General features: G+C 35.4%; 4 protein-coding genes across 4 annotated transcripts; 3 read left to right on the forward strand and 1 right to left on the reverse strand.

Moving 5' to 3' along the window:
* Positions 1-329: 329 nt before the first annotated feature.
* Positions 330-1,454, forward strand: LOC112053489 (uncharacterized). The gene is made up of 2 exons (XM_024092916.1): positions 330-530; positions 1,215-1,454. Exons 1-2 carry the CDS (start codon positions 330-332, stop codon positions 1,452-1,454), a joined length of 441 nt encoding a protein of 146 aa, XP_023948684.1.
* Positions 1,455-2,661: 1,207 nt separating this feature from the next.
* On the forward strand, positions 2,662-10,154 carry LOC112053486 (tyrosine-protein phosphatase corkscrew). The gene is made up of 2 exons (XM_024092911.2): positions 2,662-2,973; positions 4,348-10,154. The coding sequence occupies exon 2, from the start codon at positions 4,453-4,455 to the stop codon at positions 6,346-6,348; it is 1,896 nt and encodes a 631-aa protein (XP_023948679.2). The 5' UTR covers positions 2,662-2,973; positions 4,348-4,452; the 3' UTR covers positions 6,349-10,154.
* Positions 10,155-11,348: 1,194 nt separating this feature from the next.
* On the reverse strand, positions 11,349-13,384 carry LOC112053480 (protein yippee-like 5). Its single transcript, XM_024092895.2, has 3 exons — positions 13,181-13,384; positions 12,737-12,896; positions 11,349-12,058 (listed from the first exon to the last, which is right to left on the reverse strand). Exons 1-3 carry the CDS (start codon positions 13,296-13,298, stop codon positions 11,971-11,973), a joined length of 366 nt encoding a protein of 121 aa, XP_023948663.1. The 5' UTR covers positions 13,299-13,384; the 3' UTR covers positions 11,349-11,970.
* A 497-nt stretch (positions 13,385-13,881) lies between these two features.
* LOC112053484 (TBC1 domain family member 19) lies at positions 13,882-20,029 on the forward strand. The gene is made up of 11 exons (XM_024092902.2): positions 13,882-14,281; positions 14,369-14,500; positions 14,976-15,150; positions 15,453-15,540; positions 15,628-15,688; positions 16,056-16,289; positions 16,544-16,681; positions 17,190-17,349; positions 18,093-18,202; positions 18,285-18,376; positions 18,995-20,029. The coding sequence occupies exons 1-11, from the start codon at positions 14,180-14,182 to the stop codon at positions 19,248-19,250; spliced, it is 1,548 nt and encodes a 515-aa protein (XP_023948670.2). The 5' UTR covers positions 13,882-14,179; the 3' UTR covers positions 19,251-20,029.
* The last annotated feature ends 39 nt before the right edge of the window (positions 20,030-20,068 follow it).

A 20,068-nucleotide genomic window follows, 5' to 3' on the forward strand; every position in this document is an offset into this window, starting at 1 on the left:
CCGTCCCCTAAAAATAGGATTGAACCATAGACTTAAAAAATAAGGATAAATCCTATCAAATAACAAAGAGTATCTAAAGGAAAAATATGAACGAATTATTTATGGGAATGACAAACAAAAAAAGGTTCAATTAATTAAACGAGACCCCATGGAGATTGTAGTATGAAAAAGAAACATTTCTAAATTTTCCTTTTTTAATTTTGACAGCATACAATAACAAATAACGCACTTAAACGACAGCTTCTTATTTTATGCAAATTAACAATCAGAAATAATAAGAAATAATTTGGATTTATATTTTACATGAACAGTCATTTAGTATAATAAAAATGCTATGCCCGGAAGGTGCGCCGTTTCAAAATGAAACTTTGCCTAAAGAAGAAGAGAATTTGTGTTGTCAGAAGAACAAAAAAGTACCTATAGAAGGAACGGCTAGTTTGGAAATACATTCATACAAAAGTCCAAAAAGTTGGAAAAAATCTATTACAAACTTTTTTCGCAATCAGCTTCGATCAACAAAATCTAACGATGTAAGATTTTCTTTTAGACCATGATTTATTAATTATCAATAAATATTTTTAGTCTCAATATCAACAGCCTCCACAGGTAAAAGTGCCGAACTCGACACCGATAGGTTCAATTTTCACGCGCTGGACTATTAGTCTTACCATCTCGTATCAGAAAATTCTTTATAAGCTCCACTGACATAAAAGACTATACTATATCCTAGACTACTATCCTAGAATTACCTATCCTAGTTATCCTAGGTAAGTTAATAGGTAGGCTAGGTTATTGTAAATTATCCTAGGTATCCTAGTTAGTGGGTTCATGTTCCTGCGAAGTAACTATCTGGGGTATGGTTAGAAAAAAACTTATACCTCTACCAAATTAGGTTGCCAAAGCGGGGCAAGGCAGCGGAGCCGAGAAACGGAGAATTATTAACCAATGGGATTGCTCAAAATCTCCGCTCCTCTTAAGTGGACAGGAACTTGCGAGCTAGTTTAAAAATTCATAGAAAAACGGTAAGTTGAGCGGGGAATCGCGTGCGGGGAAGCAGAGAAGATAATCTGCAATTCGGCTTCGCATTATTTTCTCACTGCAGCCTCAGTCTACTATTTTAGACGGCATCGTCAAATATTATTATTACGAGTTGCACAGAAAGGACTAACTTGCCGTTGATTAACTAGGAAAAAATAACTGGTTTATATTTTTAGGGAGACCGACCTTCCGACAGCAAAGAAAATTTTGAAGAAAAGGAAATAAGTCCAGAACAGAAGTGGCAATCCTTGGGTAAAATGTTCAAGCGTCAAAGTTTTGGAGAGCATTGGCCGAAGCCTTCGAACCATCAAGGAGAATCTTCAACTCAAAATAAACGTCATGCTGTTAGGAAAGTGATCTCTAGTTACTTTGGGAAGCCTCAAAAATATAATACAAGTGATCCAAATGAAGAGTAGATATGATTGTTGTCTTAAATAAAAATTATTTGTTAAATGCTTTATTCATTTATTCATGTCGCGCGACGATCTGTGAGTGGACACCGGGGGTACCCTATAATCTAATGTGTACTCTATGACTGAGAGTGAGTACAGTCTATTCCATAATACACTGTAATCTTTGGTCTGTTCTAATGAACTTTCATAAGTGCATAACAATAATGGCGTCCGATAACTATTACTGTACCTTATGTGATGTGAAACATTGATTTAAGTTGTAAATGACGATTGAATGAATACATTATAATAATAAAAAGAAGTAAACTAAAGTTTCCTGAGGTTGTAAGGGACATAGAATTATTATATGTATAAATTATTTACCAGTCTGTACAAGTCTGTGTTGTATCAATATTAACTAATTCATACATAATCGAAGAATCAATTTTTCGAGCCAGGAAAATCGATCGATCGATAATAAATAAATAAAAATAAATCTTATCAATCCATAAGTAGTACTGAATCGATCCAGTGAATCGATATTTCACCCTTGAAAATCGACATTCGATATAAGTATTTTTCTGTTTTTCCGGCCGTATGAAGAAAGCAAAATTTCTTTGATAGGGAATTATATTTACATTATGCAAAAGTTAAATTTTTTTTTTTTTTAAAGTTAAATTAAAACAATCTTTTAAATGTAATTTTTTTGTAAATCGATTTAACAGGTTTTAAATTAGGGCTATGTATGATTATGTATCTTGTTTTTCATAAAATAGCAAACTTGAAAAATATTCGATTTTTATGAAATCTACCTTTTAAATATTGATCTTGAATTTTTTGCGATTTGATTTATCAGCCATCAGGTTACGAGCTTAATGGTCTAGGGCGGTAAATCCAAAAATTGTTCCTACTCGACTAAAATACTGAAGTAGTCCGAACTAGGCCTATGGAGAGGTATGCGGCCTTATTATGTATCTCAGTGTACCATTCAAACAATGAGTCACTACATCGATTTACGTCGTATTTTCGTTTTTGTGATCATCTAATATAGTTATTTTGTTGTTGACAGAGGGGTAACGGTTTATGAGGCAAGTCCTTTCTTATTAATGGTCTAAGGCTCAAGTCCATGCTAGTCTGATATGTTAAATCCTCCGAGGTGAAATACATCTTTTGTGTCAATGTGTGTGCTGTGTGTCAACTACAGTTATCTGTGGCGACAAAATGAGTGACATTAATGACATTTACGCATTCCATCTAATGCCAATTGTCAATGAAATGAAGGGAAATTCATTTTTGACTTTACTTTTTAAATAATGTTTATTGTATTAATTTATTTAATATTTTTATTTAACGGAGCACAGTTTCCATTTTATGGGTCACAATCACTTCTAAATTCATGTGGTCAATTTTAATTGTGAAAAACGCCCTTGAAAACAGTGTTACAAAAAGTCTAAAGTCAGCCTAGCAACAACACTTGAGTAGATTTTAATTCCTATTTTGATAAATATTGCGGATTTGTATACTGCAGCGGTGCCTTTATGAGGTATGGAACAACTCTTTACGTCATATCATAACATAAAAATGCATGTCTAAATATCTTGTACACTGTCTGACCCAAGTGTTGTATCCCTTTTTATTATGCATACTTGTGTGTACACTTACTAACTATAGATATAGAGGTATAGAGCAGTCTTACATGAAACGCTTCAACTACAACATTGTGTTACAATTGAACAGTTTTTTATTAGCATGTAGGTAACTACTAAAGATATTATTTTATAGACATTTTAAGCTTAATACATGCATTAATTATATTAAATAAATGATACATTATTATAATCTAATTTTTACACATTTTCTATGTATAAAAAATGATTCAAGCATATCAGTAAAATTAAGTATAATATTAGTTATCAGATACTTAAATTTATTAATTCTGACCATATTAAGTCCTTGGGGTTTTGCTGAAACAATATATTTGAGCCAGTCACCAGGTAGTTAGGATCTGAATGTTAATAATATATGAATTTTTAAAATTCTATATTGCACATGAGCCGTGATTCCGGAGGGTAGGTGGGTGTGTTCAAATCCTGTCCGGGGCATGCACCTCCAACTTTTCAGTTGTGTGCATTTTAAGAAATTAAATATCACAAGTCTCAAACGGTGAAGGAAAAACATTATGAGGAAACCTGCATGCCAGAGAATTTTCTTAATTCTCTGCGTATGTGAAGTCTGCCAAGCCGCATTGAAAACCTACTCCTTTTATTGAAGTCGGGTAAAAATTCAATATAAATTATTTTTGTATAATAATATACTTAGTCGTTAGTCCAACCATGCCATTAATACAAACAGGAAAATCCTTTTGATTTTAAGATTTTATTGCTGCATTTTATTCTACTGAACTAATTTAGTTTATTTTATTATTTAGTATTTTTTTATTTAGGTACAGTAAAAGTTCCTTATTCACCCTTCCTTAATGCGTACAATTTGCGGCTAAATATTTCGTTATTTGCGGATCTGACTGACGAAACTGACGTAAAATCTGCAAATTTAAACTTTAACTTGCAAATACCTATTGCCAAATTGCGAATGGATTATTTAAGAATGCCACTGCTAAAAATCACTCTGAATAGAAGCTTTTAAAAAATGACAAGCAAAAAAAATCAAAATTCTTCAAACCATTGTCTAAAACTGAAGATTTAAGTTAATCAATAACTTCAATTAATTGTTTTTTCTGTATATATTTGTTATTTATTTTGTATATAATCCCATATAACATACCATTCCATATTCACGGTTTCTGTATTCGCGACACATTTAGAGAATGTATCCCCCGCGAATAATGAGCTTTTACTGTATTTACTTTTAACAAAAGTTATGATACAAAATACTTCAGCAAAGAAAATCTCTTTTGCAGATGAGTGCTGAAGACTCATCAAGATTTATGCTGGAAAAAGAGAAAACATTCTGATAAGTAGTTCTAGATTCTGTAAGTATTGCAGTGGTGCTTTGTTAGTGTAAGATGATAACTCGGCGATGGTTCCACCCGTCACTGAATGGGGTGGATGCGGAGAAGCTGCTGATGGAGCGCGGACGTGACGGCTACTTCCTCGCGCGCCCCAGCATGAGCAACAAGGGGGACTTCACCCTGTCGGTCAGAAGGGGGACCGACGTGACGCACATCAAAATCCAGAACAACGGCGAGTTTCTCGACCTGTACGGCGGAGAGAAGTTCGCGACGTTGTCCGAGCTAGTGCAGTTTTATATGGACAATCAGGGTCAATTACGGGAAAAAAACGGCAACATCATTCGATTGAAAACGCCGCTCAATTGTGCCGATCCGACCACAGAGCGATGGTACCATGGCCAACTCACCGCCAAGGAGGCCGAGAGGATCATGCTCGAGAACGGCAGGAACGGCTCGTTTCTGGTTAGAGAGTCGCAAAGACAGCCGGGCGACTTCGTGCTGTCGGTGCGGATGAGGGACAGAGTGACGCATGTTATAATTAGGAGGAAAGACAACAGATACGACGTCGGCGGCGGACTGCAGTTCGACGACCTCGTGAGCCTCGTGGACCACTACCGCAACTACCCCATGGTGGAGACCACGGGCGACGTGCTGAGGCTCATCCAGCCTTTCAACGCGACCCGCATCCAGGTGCAACACTTCTACATGCGAGTCAAACAGTTGCAGAAGGAGAACGAGGGCCCCATCGAGAGCATGGCGTACAAACAGGGCTTCTGGGAGGAGTTCGAAACGTTGCAGATGATGGAGAACTTGCAACTCTTTGACAGGATGGAGGGATCCAAACCGGAGAACATAAGGAAAAATCGATACAAGAACATCATACCGTTCGACCACACGCGTGTCATCCTCCGGGACATCCCCCCGGACGCCCCGCCGGGCGCCGACTACATTAACGCGAATTACATTCGATGCGACTTCATCGATTCCAATTCCGACTCTCAAGATTTCAACGGTAGAAACGAGAACGGCTACCCGCCGAGGGACGGCTCCTCTTCTAAACACAAGGACAATTCGTCCCCCACGCACACGAGCGTCATTATAATCGACGGCCCCCACAAGGAGCGTTCGAAAGGTCACGGCAACGGCACTCACAAACATCTGCCGCGGTACGAGCCGAGCGTGCTGCGCGCGAACCCGAACTACGTGAACACGACCATCCCTAAGACGAAGCACCCCTACGAGAACGGAGCTCTGGACAAAGTATACAACAAGCTCTACATAGCGACCCAGGGCTGCCTGTCCAGCACCATTCACCAGTTCTGGGCGATGATATGGCAGGAGGACGTGCGCATAATAATAATGACGACTAAAGAGATCGAGCGCGGCAAGGTGAAGTGCGAGCGCTACTGGCCCGAGCTGAACAAGACGGAGGTGATCGACAAGTATTCTATATTGAACGAGTCCGAGTCGGCGACGCAGGACTACACGTTGCGTCGCTTCATCGTGACTAACACCGACCTATCGGCGCAAAGGACGATCTACCACTTCCACTTCGTAGCGTGGCCGGACCACGGCGTGCCGTCGGAGCCCGACCGCGTGCTCAACATCCTGCTGGACGTCAACTGCCGGCTGCAGCAGATCATGTCTGGGCCCGACGCGCCGCGCCAGGTCGTGGTGTGCGTGCACTGCTCGGCCGGCATCGGCAGGACCGGCACCTTCATCGTCATCGACATGCTGCTGGATCAGATACGGAAGGAGGGCTTCGACTGCGAGATCGACGTGCACCGCACCGTGCAGATGGTCCGCGACCAACGCTCCGGTATGGTGCAGAACGAGGCGCAGTACAAGTTCATCTACATGGCCCTGTTGGAGTTCATCGAAACCGAGAAGCAGCGCGTCGGCTTGGTGGCGTTGAACCCGACGCAGGCGCTGGACTCTTTGCGAATTTGATCCCAGTCCATTTCTAATGTGTGTACATTTCGGGAAAGGAAAACAAATCTTTTTAAACGCTTTATCAATCGAAAATATCGTTAGGGGTAGGTACTAAAAGTCTCCCAATGGTAGTGTTGTACTCGTTAGATTTGTTAGGTGTAAACTTTCGAATCTATGCTGTTTAATTATTTGATTTTAATTGATAATTGCAATACATATTATATATTTCTATACTTACATAATTAATATAAAGTGTTGAAAGGTGTGTTCGAATTAATCTCACATTTTTTATTTGTCCATCTTTAAATGGACGCATAAAAATTTAAAAACGAATTTTTCTCTAAAGATCCACATTATTTAATTTTCGTTATTGATACTTTTGGGATGCATTCTGGTTTAAAATTCTGATATATTAAATCTTTTGACATATTTTTGGCCATTTATGGTTTTAGAGCAGGTACAACCGTACAAGTAGTATTTAAAAAAATACTGACTGTCTGTATCATCATTGCTATCCAGAAACATACGCGTTAAATCTAACGTTTTCGTTTTCGTAGATTTTATTTATGCAAAATTTGACCATCACGAAATCCTATGAATAGTTCCAGCATGGCGCATGGTACGTAAATGCATCCTAAAATTCGAATACAAAGCGAGTTAATCGAGTAAGAGATTTAAATGTAGTTTAAACAAAAATATATACTCACGTTGGCAGCGTGACGATGCGTTTAATACTTCACAAATTTGAGCCAATACACGTCACGACTCGACGGAGTTAGCGTAAATTTGTCATATTTAAACATCGATCTCCTATTAAAAAGTGGATGCACAATCAGCGACCAAAAAACACATTGTCCCGCTGCCAATGTCAGTTGACTTTTGTGTTTAGAGATGGTGATAAAAAAGTATATATATGAAATGGAGACCTGATGAATGTTTCAAATACTTTCTTTAAAATTGTACTAAATACATGAAGCCTGATTAAAGGAGATGGGCTTCAAAGTGATCTCGAATCGATTTTGAATTGAATTAGACAGATTTTATAATATTATATTTTTTATCTTGTAAAGGGAATGTTTTATAATTGTGTCACACTTTTAGAAAGAACTTAGTATATTTATCTCGTTACTATCACAAATCTTCAAATACCGTAATATTGTCCATATTATTACTAGCGACATCTAGTTTAGCTTCTATAGTAAACTTGAAACCATCCTGCGCTTAAATCGCAAATAAAAAACTTTCCTAATCCACTTGTGGTGTAAGATCTATTGGGTATATTAACTGTGATTAATTTTGAAACTTGAGGGTATCACACAAGATGCAAAATTACATCAAAAGGCTTGTTAGTCATAGGCATCTAAATACTTTGAAGATATTTGAGGTGTGACGAAAATAAATAGTTCCCTTGTGACGAAAACGACTGTTAGAAAATTGGAGAATACGCAGTACCTCCTAAAATTTACGTTTAGAATACCAGAATAATGTTCATTAAATCATTGACTATTATAGTAGCCCCATCTGACATGTTAGAAATTACATAGATTATAAAATATTATAGTGGCGTAAATATTTTTCTATTAAATTGGTAAAATTTTGTTACAAAGTTCGTAGGTTATGGTATAGGTGGAACATTGATTGTAGAAACAAATATTCAATACCACATGCAACTTCTGTGTAGTCGATCACTGAGTTACAGTTTTTACACTTTCTCCACAAGTGAAAAAACTAGTGCTTTAATGTATAACATCCATAACTAATATTTGATAACAACACCAGACGCCCAAAGGGTGGTGTATTGAAAATCTATTTCTACAAAAATGTTATTATATCAAAGACACTTATCTTTCGGCCACATTACCTCCAAATTAAATGTTTAATAAAGTTTATTTTAATATAATTAGGTAGGTATAGTATTTCAAATATCTCTACCGCCAATAAAAATGTTTCTTTTATATAATCAAAATCATTGATATTCTACTCTTTATTTACCTCTGTAACAAGTTTTTTTTTTAATATATATTTTGCATATTATAAAATTGAGGTGCTTTATATTATTATATGAATTTGTCCCTATTACGCCTTAGGCGTTTGGTGCGTTATATTTTTAAGAAATTTATTTTCTATTTTTAATAGATGATATGTACCTAGATGATAGGACCGATTGAGCAATAAATTATTGTTAACTTAAAAATAATATTAATTTTGTACCAATTAGGTAGTATTTTAAATTTGAAATAACAATAATTTTATACGAATTAGTATAAGGTACAAATCGAAATTACAAGGTTAGATTTTGTTCAAGGGTTTTATTTGCGAACCAATAATAGAGTCAATGGCAAACAAACAGCAAGTGTCTTTTTAATAAGTTTTTGTAACGAATGTAAGAATTTGAATTATTATATAAAAATATTGGTAACAAGATTTCGTAACTAAAGAATTTGTTCTTACTCCTTACAAAGTAGTCTTATCGATTTAATAGTTATTTTTGTGATGCGCAGATTTTATAACAAACGTACCTAACCTAATCTACCCTGTAGGTTGGTGTCACATGTTGTTTGTTGATCTACTATTTGGACTGAAATAAATAAATGAATATATTTGGACAATACACAAATCGGTATTAGGTTTCCAGTCTTAAAGTAATTGTAACTTGAGTTATTTATACCAATAAGTATAGCTAATCAATATCTGACAGAGAGGTGTTATTTTAAATGATTTAATGTAATATTTGAAATGACTTGTCATTGTCATTGGCGTATCTAGGATTATTTCCTGGGATGGGCCTGGCCTCTTGACATGACAAGAGTCAAGATTCTTTATTATAGTACTATTTAATTAAATACTATGTAAACTATCAGTATTTTGGAGTCCACAATAGAGTTTCAAATCGGTAGCCCAAAATCCTAGGGTGGGCACGGCCTACCCAGCCCTACCCCTATATACGCCTATGCTTGTCATTTTAATAAAGTTTTGGTAACGAACAATGGCCTTATTAAAATTACACCAACGTCAGGGGCACATAAATTGTAACACATCAATCCCGTGGTGTACCTAACTATAGGTCGGCAGGGCTAAGGTATTGTAACGTCGCGGCCCCCTGGTTGGAAAAAGCCCAGCCCACGAGGCCGTGAGCTCCGAAATAATGAAATATAAAAAATTAAAAAAGCGTGCACACGACTGAAGTAAAACTTCTTTCAAAAATAAAAACAAAGCGCCATCTATGAGCCTCAGGCATAATTGCATTGCAGCAAGTTCTTGTAGTTTATAAAAAGGGATTGTTTCAAAATTCTCTAAGAACGCCATCTACTGATAGTTTAAAATAACAAACATTGTTTCACTACGCCTGTAGATGGCAACACTCATTTACTGATTTTCGTAACGCGTTTACAAATTACCTCCTCATGTCAAGCGTTCGTAAAACAAGTTTTACTTCAATTGTATAGTTACGCCACTGCATCAAACCCATGTGTGTAAAAAAATTATGTAAATCAAAGCATGCAAAAGATAAGATGATATAATTATCTATATTCATATTTTAAACAATAATTGTAGACCATGCAATTATCTACAAAAATAATAGCCCTTACACATTTTTCCATTCACCATTCACTTACATTTACTTTCTGAGATAAATCAAATGATAAATTGTTGCTCAAACGATTTACACTATTTTACGTTGTTGGCATTTTAATTGTAATATATTCCAATTTGTAAAGCTGAGCTTAAGTATATTGCATGGAGTTAATAGAGAGAACCAATTTATCTGCAAAAGATATATATTGTGTTATATATTATAATGAATAAAATGTGATATTGTACAATTAAGACACTTATTTATTCCTACATCATTTAAATACTTACCTCGTTTTCAGCTGTGGAATCCCAGGCATTATGCATTCATGATCTTATCTGCACAGATGCCAAGCCAGGCAGCTTCACTATGTTCAAATCAAATCAAAAATCATTTATTTCAAGTAGGCTCAGTTTACAAGCACTTTTGACACGTCAGTTGACTATTTGTAAAGATTCTACCACCGGTTCGGAAGGCAGGTTCTGCTGAGAAGATACCGGCAAGAAACTCAACAGTTGCTCTTTTGAAAAAGTCATACAGTATTATAATTTACAATTGATAACAATTACAATTTCTTATAGTTTTATTTCCTGTGTGAAGGTGGAAGCTGATCCAATGGCCTCCAAGCGCTTTTATCTTTAAGGAACTCATCTAGTTCTAGTTCTAGTCCGAAGGGCATGATTGGCGCCTGCTAGTGTAATAACGGGGCCATGAAGCCTACACCTACGAATAATTTTGAGCAGTAGGTAATTTGTAGGACATATTCCTTGCATGCTCTGCAAAGTGCTACTCTGTTTATTGGCGATGAATTTCCACTTCATCATTAGAGCAAAGTACTTTACTATAGAAGTACCTGCTATAGTATACTATACTCAGAGGCACAATTATCCACCCACATATTAAAGTGGGCGGATAATTGTGCCTCTTAGAGACCTATCCAACGATAATAACACTATGAAATAAGCGATTAAAAAAAATATCGCCGCTTTACATGTTGGGGAGGTATCCTGAAAAACATTTTCGAAGATCTTATTTGACGACTTTGTTTACATTTTCATGTCAATTTACAGCTTTCTAGTAGTAATAGTATTTGCGCTAAACCGCGGACGGACATGACGAAACTATAAGAGTTTCCTGCGGAACCCTAAAAAGTACCTATATCATCAGACAGTTATAACATTATAATCTAATATATAAAATTCTCGTGTCACAGTTTTCGTTGCCATACTTCTCCGAAACGGCTTGACCGATTTTGATTAAATTTTTTGTGCTTATCCGGTATCTAGAAGAATAGGCCAACATCTATTTTTTATACCCCTAAGGGTAGGGTAGAGGTAGTTGAAAGTTTACATCGAGTTTCACGCGGACGAAGTCGCGGGCGTCCGCTAGTGACTAATAAAACAATTTAACTACCGACTTTAACAACACACAAAGAAAACTGATGTGAATAGTTTGTATTTTATTAAATTATAAAATTAACAGTTACAATTAGATTAAAACTTCATAGTGTAGTTTTAATTTAAACCCTGACCAGAAAAATAAAACAGTCATGCTGCGGGAAAAAAAGAACTACATAACTTTTACCAGTGGCGCCCTTAATCCAAGTTTTTATTTTTCAGGTCAAGCTATAAAATTTGTCAATTTTTTACAATCTAAATAAAACTAATGTCAACAACTAAAGAGAAACTGAATTTTGAAAAAACTAGAGAAATTAGAGTTGAAAAAAAATTTTTAAGGCTTTATCACATGTAATATGCCCAATTTTATATACCAGTGTTGAAAAGAATAAGTTTCTTTTTATAACCACTTTATTAGATTGGTTGGAATTCTTCACAAATTTAAAAAAATATATCAAATTTAATTTATACAATATTAATTTCTTGTAGTACATGCAATAAGATGTCTCTTTTTTGATTTTTAAATTTTAGTTGGAGGGCAAGTTTTTTTAATCAAAATCATTCATGTTTTGAGTTACATATAAAATAGAAGGGGTCGAAAGTGTACATCGATTTTCACACAGACGAAGACACGGGCGTCTGCTAGTTTACTACAACTAGCCCACTGTCTTAATCATCATTATTGACAGGTATCTCTTCTATTCCCTCAGTCTCATTCACCAACGCCCTCTCCAAGATCACCCGCCCTTCTTTGTACCTGAAAGTACAAATTTTTATCTATAGTCATTTCACCCATACATCATTTTAGGAAAACAATGTTAGATACATTGTTTTCTTTACGGATTAAAGAGGTCTAAAGGCTCTTAGGTTTAAAAAGTATGGTTTTTCATATGAACTTGTTAAAGCCTTTATATTGCAAAATCCATTCATAACAAACGTACACTAACTGTTTACTAATAATAATAATAATAATAATAAGCTTTATTTTTCCCATTTAGATAGTACTTAACAATATCTTAAAACTATTTCTAACTAATCTATATATTTATCTAAATAGTTAATTTATGTACTAGTTGATAATGGGCCCCTTTATCCTCCTCCATCTTTTTCTCCCTCTTTGTCCCTTTCTTTTGTGAGTTCCATCCAACCTTGGCCAGCCACTGCGGTAATGTCATCTACCCACCTTCCTATAGGCCTTCCTACCTTCCTTTTACTGTTTACTACCTCCCTGCCAATTAAATATTACTTGTCTCAAACATTGAAGGAAAAACATTATGAAGAAACCTGCTTACCTTTTAAGTCTGTGTGTTAAGTCTGCCAATCTGCATTGGGCCAGAGTGGTGGACTATAAGCCTAAGCCCTGACATTTTGAGAGGAGACTTGTGCTTAATGATGATGATGATTAGCTTTAGTGGTTCTAGCTTCACTCAATTACCTTTGGTTCTCCTCAGTAGCAAATTCATAAACCCAACCAAGTTTGGTGCCACAGTTCTTGCAGGAGACGTCACGCACCATGTGCCTGCCAGTCAGCATTACACGATCCTGGACGTCAGAGTACACTAAGTTGACCACTTTGTGGAACAGAAACGCTCGGCCTGTAATAATGTAAAGTCAAAATTCGTTTATTTTAAGTAGGTTTACTTTACAAGCACTTTGATGTCAGCTTGATGATAACATGGTATCTCATTCTGAGCCTAAATAGATCCATTGCATTGAGGTTTTAAGCCTGAGAGGTCTTCCATCTTTATTTAAATAAAAAAATTATCACTTAGCTAAAATATCAAAAATAAAAGCAGCTGATCAAGTGTGAAGTGATATTATTAAAGAAGGAAAAATATGGAGATGCCAAACAGCTGATACTCATAACAATAATACGGACCTGTGGCACCTGTAAATCTAGTACTGATTAGTTCAGAACGATTTGTTAGCACTACATCGCAAGCAGCGCAGGAGAATAAGCGTGTGCCTCCAATATGATCCAAAAATATTTTTCCCATTTTTCGTGCTCGTTTCCACAATTTTCTTTGTTGTTTTCGAAAATCGAAAGTTTTAGTTTCACCAATTTGACAGTTGACAGTGACACTTTGATATTGACAGTTGACACACAACCACAAGTCCATAGAGGACAGAGTTTAATTTATTCACAAAATTATGTTTTATCTATTGACACTCTTTTTTTAACCGACTTCAAAAAGGAGGAGGTTCTATTTTTTTTTTATGTATGTTTGTGCACACACTTGGCTAGAGTTTGGCTAATGAAATCGCCCGCCAAATTTAAAAAATCATTCAATAAATATGCGTTTTAAAATTTGTTTCAATTATTTTTTTTTTACCCGACTGCAAGAAGGGTTATGTTTTTCGTGCGTATCTTATACGTATGTATGTATGTAATATTCTTTATTACCTCATATCTTCCAAACATCTGAACGGATTTACGTATTTCATAATTTGATTTAACATGCTAATGAGATAATCATACTCACCTAAAAGATCGATAGGATGCACTCAAAGTATAATAAGGCCAATGTTAATAGATCGTTAAGTTTAAATTTATTAAAAATTTAAATTTATGCAGCTTAAGATATTATTAAATAGGTACCTATGTAAAATAAAACTAAATACACATTAAATAAACAGGAATATCTTAAATCCTTATGATGTTACTTAATATATAAATATAGTACGAATATATATACACTACGGTAATCACCATAGATCTTGGTATAATCCACGGTTTAATCACTATCACTTTGTTGATGAGTGACCATGGCAACGAAATTATTCTGTTTTCACTTGAAATATTACTTTTTTTTATAAATAAAACGTAAACACAGTCTTTTCTGTTTGAAATTATTAAATTAAACACAATTTTGTGCTAATGGAAGACATAAAAGATGATGCTATACATCACACAGCCATGAAACTTGCAGAAGAAATCAAAAATCTTTCAATTTATAAATCATTTTATAGCGACGTACAAGTAAGTGCCTTTTTATTAAATCCAGTTTCTGATACCACCATGACTATTACGCAATTGAAATTGAGTAAATTATTTTATGTTTGATAGAAACTGGTTTCTTCGCCAAATGTTAAAAAAGAAGACTTCAAACAAACATTACAGCAAGCAATGAAAGAAAAAGGTTTGGACACGAAGCTCAGAAACACAGTTTTTCATTGGGTCAGAACACAGAATAAAAATGTAAGGTTTTTGTGATAACTTAATTTAAAAACCTTCGAAAAGTAACTAATATATTATATAGGTACTCAGAGGCACAATTATCCGCCCATATTCCTGAACCGACTTTCATGCAGTTTTCATGAATAGGTAGATCAAGTGGTTCATGAGGAAGTTTTACCTAAATATAATAAAGTTTTTCTAAGTTGTGTATATTGATTGAAACTTCTGAGAGTCTATCGATATTTATGTAAACGCTGCGCTGCCTAATCAAATAATTAAAAAAAACTAAACGATTAGTTAGCATTGTTGTATTTAGAAACTTTTAAAGAAGGCTTTGGGGAAATCGCGGCAGTCTACTAGCTAAGTTTGATATTATTCTGTTTTCTTTACTTTCGTTATTATTGACTTTAATCACTCATGGGAAATATGCGCAAAAAATACCTTTTCGGATATTATCATTACAAAAATCATGTGTTAAGGCATTTTAAATTTTCAGAAATTAGATCCTCTAACATCATTGTCAAAAGCCAGTGCTCAGTGGGAGAAAAGAATTCACAAATCTTTAAATTCGATGTGTTCAGATTTAGAGACATCATTGGCAAAAATTCGACCGCAGACAGAACACGAGGAGCTTGCAGAAAAATGGAATGAACTCAGTACTTATAGTTTAGGTAAATTAGTCTTTATTCAAGCAGCTATAGTAGCCTGCGTGTATTGAATAATGATGATAGTAGGTACCTACCTAGTGCAATAAAATACATATAACAAACATGATCGATTGATCACAAAGTACTCAAGGCATCGGGAACTTAGCACAGAAAAACTTACCTACCGCTTTTTAGTAACGCAGAAGTAAACTCCAAGAAATATGAACATATGTGTTTATTTTATTTGGCCAGACCAAAATATTTGAAATATAAAAATTTTTTCGTACCTATAACTAACTTTTCAAATTTGCATTGTCTTTTTTCAGATTTGTCAAAATATAGACCAGTGTACGCGCCTAAAGATTTTTTAGATGTTTTATTGACGTTATCCGGATATGTTCCCTTTACGAGAGAGTAGGTATCATTGGGACACTAGGAACAATTATTTCTTCTTGGAAATTAATATTTTAAGATTTAAAAAGGCCATTTATCTTTTTCTAGAGATGAACCTAAATGGGAATTTGCGCATCTACCTCTTCAAGTTAAAAATTTGGATCAATTGGTAAATATGAGAATTTATGTAGTATTCTATTATTTTTGTGTACCTATATTTAGCAGGTATTTACGATTAATGTTTTCATGATTTTGATATCATATTTTTATATTACACTTTTGGGGTTTTGGGGTGATTACGAAAAATACTTTCTGTAATTAAATTTTTGTCCACGTCTGTTTTTTAATATGATAATCATGTTAAGGTGAAGACCTTAATTCTAAACCAATAAAATGATCATTTTATTTTTATAGAATTAACATAATATTTATATTTAAGTACAATTGTCTGGTTTTTTAGCCATTCACCTACTTTGAATAATCACGGCCTAAGGTATAACATAACCCTAAGGCCTAAAACAAATGTTTTTTTGCAGCGAAAAACTTACGTAGAATGGGCCAATGGAGAGCCATTATTAGGCGTTAATCCGAACATGCCGAGCATAGTCCAAGGTTTCGCCACCCTCGAGGCAGAGAGGATAGCTCTCGGCGAGAGAGTGGCGGCCCTGGGCTACGCGCCCGTCATACAGGAGTACTTGAAGAAAGGCAGTCCACAGTGCCTGAGGGCTAGACTTTGGTCACAAGTTTTGGGAGCCGAAGTAAAACAGCAGGTAGGTACTTTTTCGCACAATTTACTTCTCAATTCAGACTTTGATGCAAAATCTTTCTTGTTGCCTACTGTAATTTTTGTAAAACACCTAATAGTGGAACAGTAGGTAATTGTTTAGTGTAAGAAACAAAATACCTATGTGTTTTCGTTTAAAAATTATCTCAGTGATTCCATTCATATACTTACTTAACATTTATTTTCATTGTTATGCATTTTACCTAAATGTTTTATTTCCATGTACCTATTCTCAAATAGCAAACAAACTACTTCAATCAACTGAAGAAAAGTGTTCTGGAAGTGGACCTAATGATTGATAAGCTGATCTTCAAGGATGTGCAGCTGACAGCTTCCAACGATGACCAATACTTTGTTTTCGAAGATTTACTGTACCAAGTAGGTATACCGACCTACTCTATAACAAATCCAGAATCTGATAAAAGCGCCCGACGTGGGGTTTATTGGATTTGATAGCTTAGCAAGGAAAATAAAAAGCCTTGCCATGTCGAAAAACGGGAACCTTTCATAAGTTAAAAGATTCAGTGACATCTCCTTTCGAGAGTTCCGAACGTACGTTCATGCTTAATATTTACAAAAATAAAAAGTTACAAAAATATGTTGCCCAATAAACTACATACTCTATATTTTAGTGAAAGTAGTTTCAGATTAACCTAGACAAAAAGACAGGCAATTTAAAGTGATTTAGTGTTGGTCGACCCCCCTCCAGGTGGACTGACGACATCAAGCGAGTCGCAGGGATTCGCTGGATACAGGCGGCTCAGTATCGTGATGTTTGGAAGTCCCTACAAAAGGCATATGTCCTTCAGTGAACGTCCATCGGCTGATATGATGTTGATGAGTATTTAAATAATCACACACAAAAACATTTGTCGTTCACATTCAGGTGATGCTGTGTTTCTCCCGGGACTCGGAAGTGCTGAGCGCCGTCCGCTCGCTGGCGGGCGCGGCGCTCACGGTGGCCGTGAAGGGCCGCCACGGACCCGACTGCCTCACCGCCTTCCCGCCCAGCGGGGTCATACCCTTCCACGGGTTCACCATGTACGGTAAGTCCTTACCTACTGCAGTAACCTTTTTACTACCCTTTTTACTACACACGACTTTTTATTCAGGGTAAATAACTAAACAGTAAATGCTTTTGCATACATCCATATATTGTGGTTATCCATCAACTCGTACGAAACGATTTGCATTCACATTTCTGATTCGTACAGCAAAAATTTGATATGTCCTTCCCTTGCCTTTTCTTGCCTTGCCTTGCCCTTGGAAATAAAAATTTCTGAGCGTTTGAACGATATAATGCACCACGCAATTTGTAGGACATTGTGGCTGTTAAGTTGTGTTAACTATTATTTAAGTAAAAAAAAGGAATTGGTTAGTATCAACTTTTAATAACCTCGTTATTGATACAGTTAGTTAACAATAGTTTAGGTAAGTTGTTATGAACCAGATGTTTTTTTGTTCTACATATCGCGTGGTACATTATCTTGACCCGTCGCTTAGAAATTTTCATTTCCTGGTAACTTAGTTATTATAGCTACCAGAATCAAGAATTTTCGTAAATAAAAAAGTTCGAGATGAAGTTACTCCCGAAAAATTAACTTGATAGTAATCAGTTGTAAAAAATGTTCTACGGATCCCTGACTATTATATACTCAGATGCACAATTATCCGCCCACTTCAATTTACTCGCGTCATAAAAATAAGCGGATAATTGTGCCTCTGAGTATAGTAACGTTCGAGTAAAATAACATAGCTACCTATTATTTTAGACAAAAACAATTTTCAGCCACTCCATTTTGTTATTTATACGACGAACCGGTGCAGCTGTATTACATATTCCGCGCTTTCTATATGCGCTATTGGCATCGGCTGCATTACATCTCCACACATCCACAGGTAAATCGTATATATTCAAGTTTTACGACTAATCGCCTAAAACTGAAAGAAATAGCTAATAATTGAATAAATTGACTTCCAGGGCATAGTTTCACTTTGCCTTCTCTACGAGAGGCTGCTAGAAGCAAATGAACCCTTACTGTGGATACATTTCAGGAATATCAACGTTAATCCGTAAGTATATCATACCATATACACTTATAATAAAATGCTAAAATAAATTTGTCTTTAGGGTTTGATTTTTGACGGGATTTGAAAGAAACCAGAACTTTACAAATAAAGTCCGCTAGTATATTTAAAAATGTCTGTATCAGGCAGCATTAGGTAATCTAAAAGCAGTCCGTACTTCCCAAAGACCTTATACTTATAACTTATTATTAGTAAGTATAAGGTCTTTGGTACTTCCGTACCGTAGAGGGAGAGGGAGAATGAGAAATTAATCCATCAGCATCTGTATCTGACAACATTTTTTTTTCACTTGCTTGGACTCTAGCATTTTGAGCGTTACCGCAGATTAAATAAAAATTAGTGTTTTTTAATAGGCTTCTCGGTTCCGGGTTTTACCTTTTTTGAATCTTAAAAATGTCAATACGACTAAGCGTAAAACCTAATTTTGTGTTTTTTTTTGGCAGTAGCAAGTAGTTTAATACGCTACTTGACTGAAATGCTAAAGTAGTCTGTACTGCCTATAAAAGCGTCACAGGCTAAAAGAATCTGAGTACTCAGACGATTTTATAATTCGTCCGAGGGGTACAGACTAGGATAAATTGAAAATTATGGTTGTTGTTACAGCATTCGAGTGGTGTTCAAATGGCTTATGAGAGCATTTAGCGGTCATCTACCACCGGATCAGCTCTTACTGCTTTGGGACGCCATCCTCGGCTACGATTGCTTAGAAATCCTCCCTCTGCTGGCGATCTCGATACTTAGCTTTAGGAAAGAGAACATTTTTCAAGTGAACACTTTACAGAATGTTGACGCCGTATTGGCGGATTTGTCTACAATTTCTGTTATACCGTTGTTGCAGTTAGCGTTAATGAAACCTTAACAATATAGTTCTATTAGAGATATCTTTTACAGGGTTACCTGTTTGGTGAATATTTTAATTCTTACACTTATACTGGGGATGAGAGATTTCCTGCACAAGATGTTTGTAAATTAGTCTTGTGAATACAATTTGTCTCTGTTCTAACGAAACAGATTAGTTCTAAACTAAGACTTGCACTGGATCTCTGAAGCTATGAAGTAGAAAGGACGTAGCATATTACATTTTTAGTTATTGTTATTAAGTTATTAATATCTAAATCCTATTTTGGTTAATACGGAAACGTTAGAAATATTTTAATTTAAAATCTTTAGTTAGTTTGCACTTACCCGCCTGACTGCAAAACATAGTTGCAATGTGTTAAAGTCTATGGATCAATTCAAGACGTAACACAAGTGACATCTGGCTTTATTCATAGACAATTAATAAGATATTGAGTTGCAAGCTAAAATAATTTAATTACTATACTTAATTGTATTCTAAATTGATCTCAAGAATGTACCTTATTTTATACATATTATTGTTATTACTAAGAAACTTCCATAAACCAAGTACCTATTGAGTAATTGATACCTATAGTATGCGCCAAACATCTCATCTCATTTACGCTTCTAGCTCAGATGGTTAGAAGTAGGTATAGTCATACTATGCCAGAGCATTGATTTTACCAATATGTTAAATAATAATTAATTATTGTATCGCGGATTTGTTTTGTATAGGATTTTTATAGTATTTTTTTTTGTTTTGTAGAAGTTTTATTGTAATAAAGTACAAGGCTGTTATGTTGGCTATATTCTTTTATTGCGTCATTTTAAATAAGG

The sequence above is a fragment of the Bicyclus anynana genome, chromosome 6 (genome assembly GCF_947172395.1).
Source record: "Bicyclus anynana chromosome 6, ilBicAnyn1.1, whole genome shotgun sequence".
NCBI lineage: Eukaryota > Metazoa > Arthropoda > Insecta > Lepidoptera > Nymphalidae > Bicyclus > Bicyclus anynana.

What these genes read in the sequence shown, in the direction of transcription:
- LOC112053489 (XM_024092916.1), top strand. Translation starts at nt 330, where the DNA reads ATGCTATGCCCGGAAGGTGCGCCGTTTCAAAATGAAACTTTGCCTAAA. An exon ending in GATCAACAAAATCTAACGAT is followed by an intron (nt 531 to 1,214) that starts GTAAGATTTTCT and finishes TTATATTTTTAG; the next exon opens with GGAGACCGACCTTCCGACAG.
- LOC112053486 (XM_024092911.2), top strand. Translation starts at nt 4,453, where the DNA reads ATGATAACTCGGCGATGGTTCCACCCGTCACTGAATGGGGTGGATGCG.
- LOC112053480 (XM_024092895.2), bottom strand. Translation starts at nt 13,298, where the DNA reads ATGGGAAAAATATTTTTGGATCATATTGGAGGCACACGCTTATTCTCC. An exon ending in TAGATTTACAGGTGCCACAG is followed by an intron (nt 12,897 to 13,180) that starts GTCCGTATTATT and finishes ACATTATTACAG; the next exon opens with GCCGAGCGTTTCTGTTCCAC. An exon ending in GCTACTGAGGAGAACCAAAG is followed by an intron (nt 12,059 to 12,736) that starts GTAATTGAGTGA and finishes TTGTACTTTCAG; the next exon opens with GTACAAAGAAGGGCGGGTGA.
- LOC112053484 (XM_024092902.2), top strand. Translation starts at nt 14,180, where the DNA reads ATGGAAGACATAAAAGATGATGCTATACATCACACAGCCATGAAACTT. An exon ending in TTAAAAATTTGGATCAATTG is followed by an intron (nt 15,689 to 16,055) that starts GTAAATATGAGA and finishes GTTTTTTTGCAG; the next exon opens with CGAAAAACTTACGTAGAATG. An exon ending in AGGAATATCAACGTTAATCC is followed by an intron (nt 18,377 to 18,994) that starts GTAAGTATATCA and finishes TTGTTGTTACAG; the next exon opens with CATTCGAGTGGTGTTCAAAT.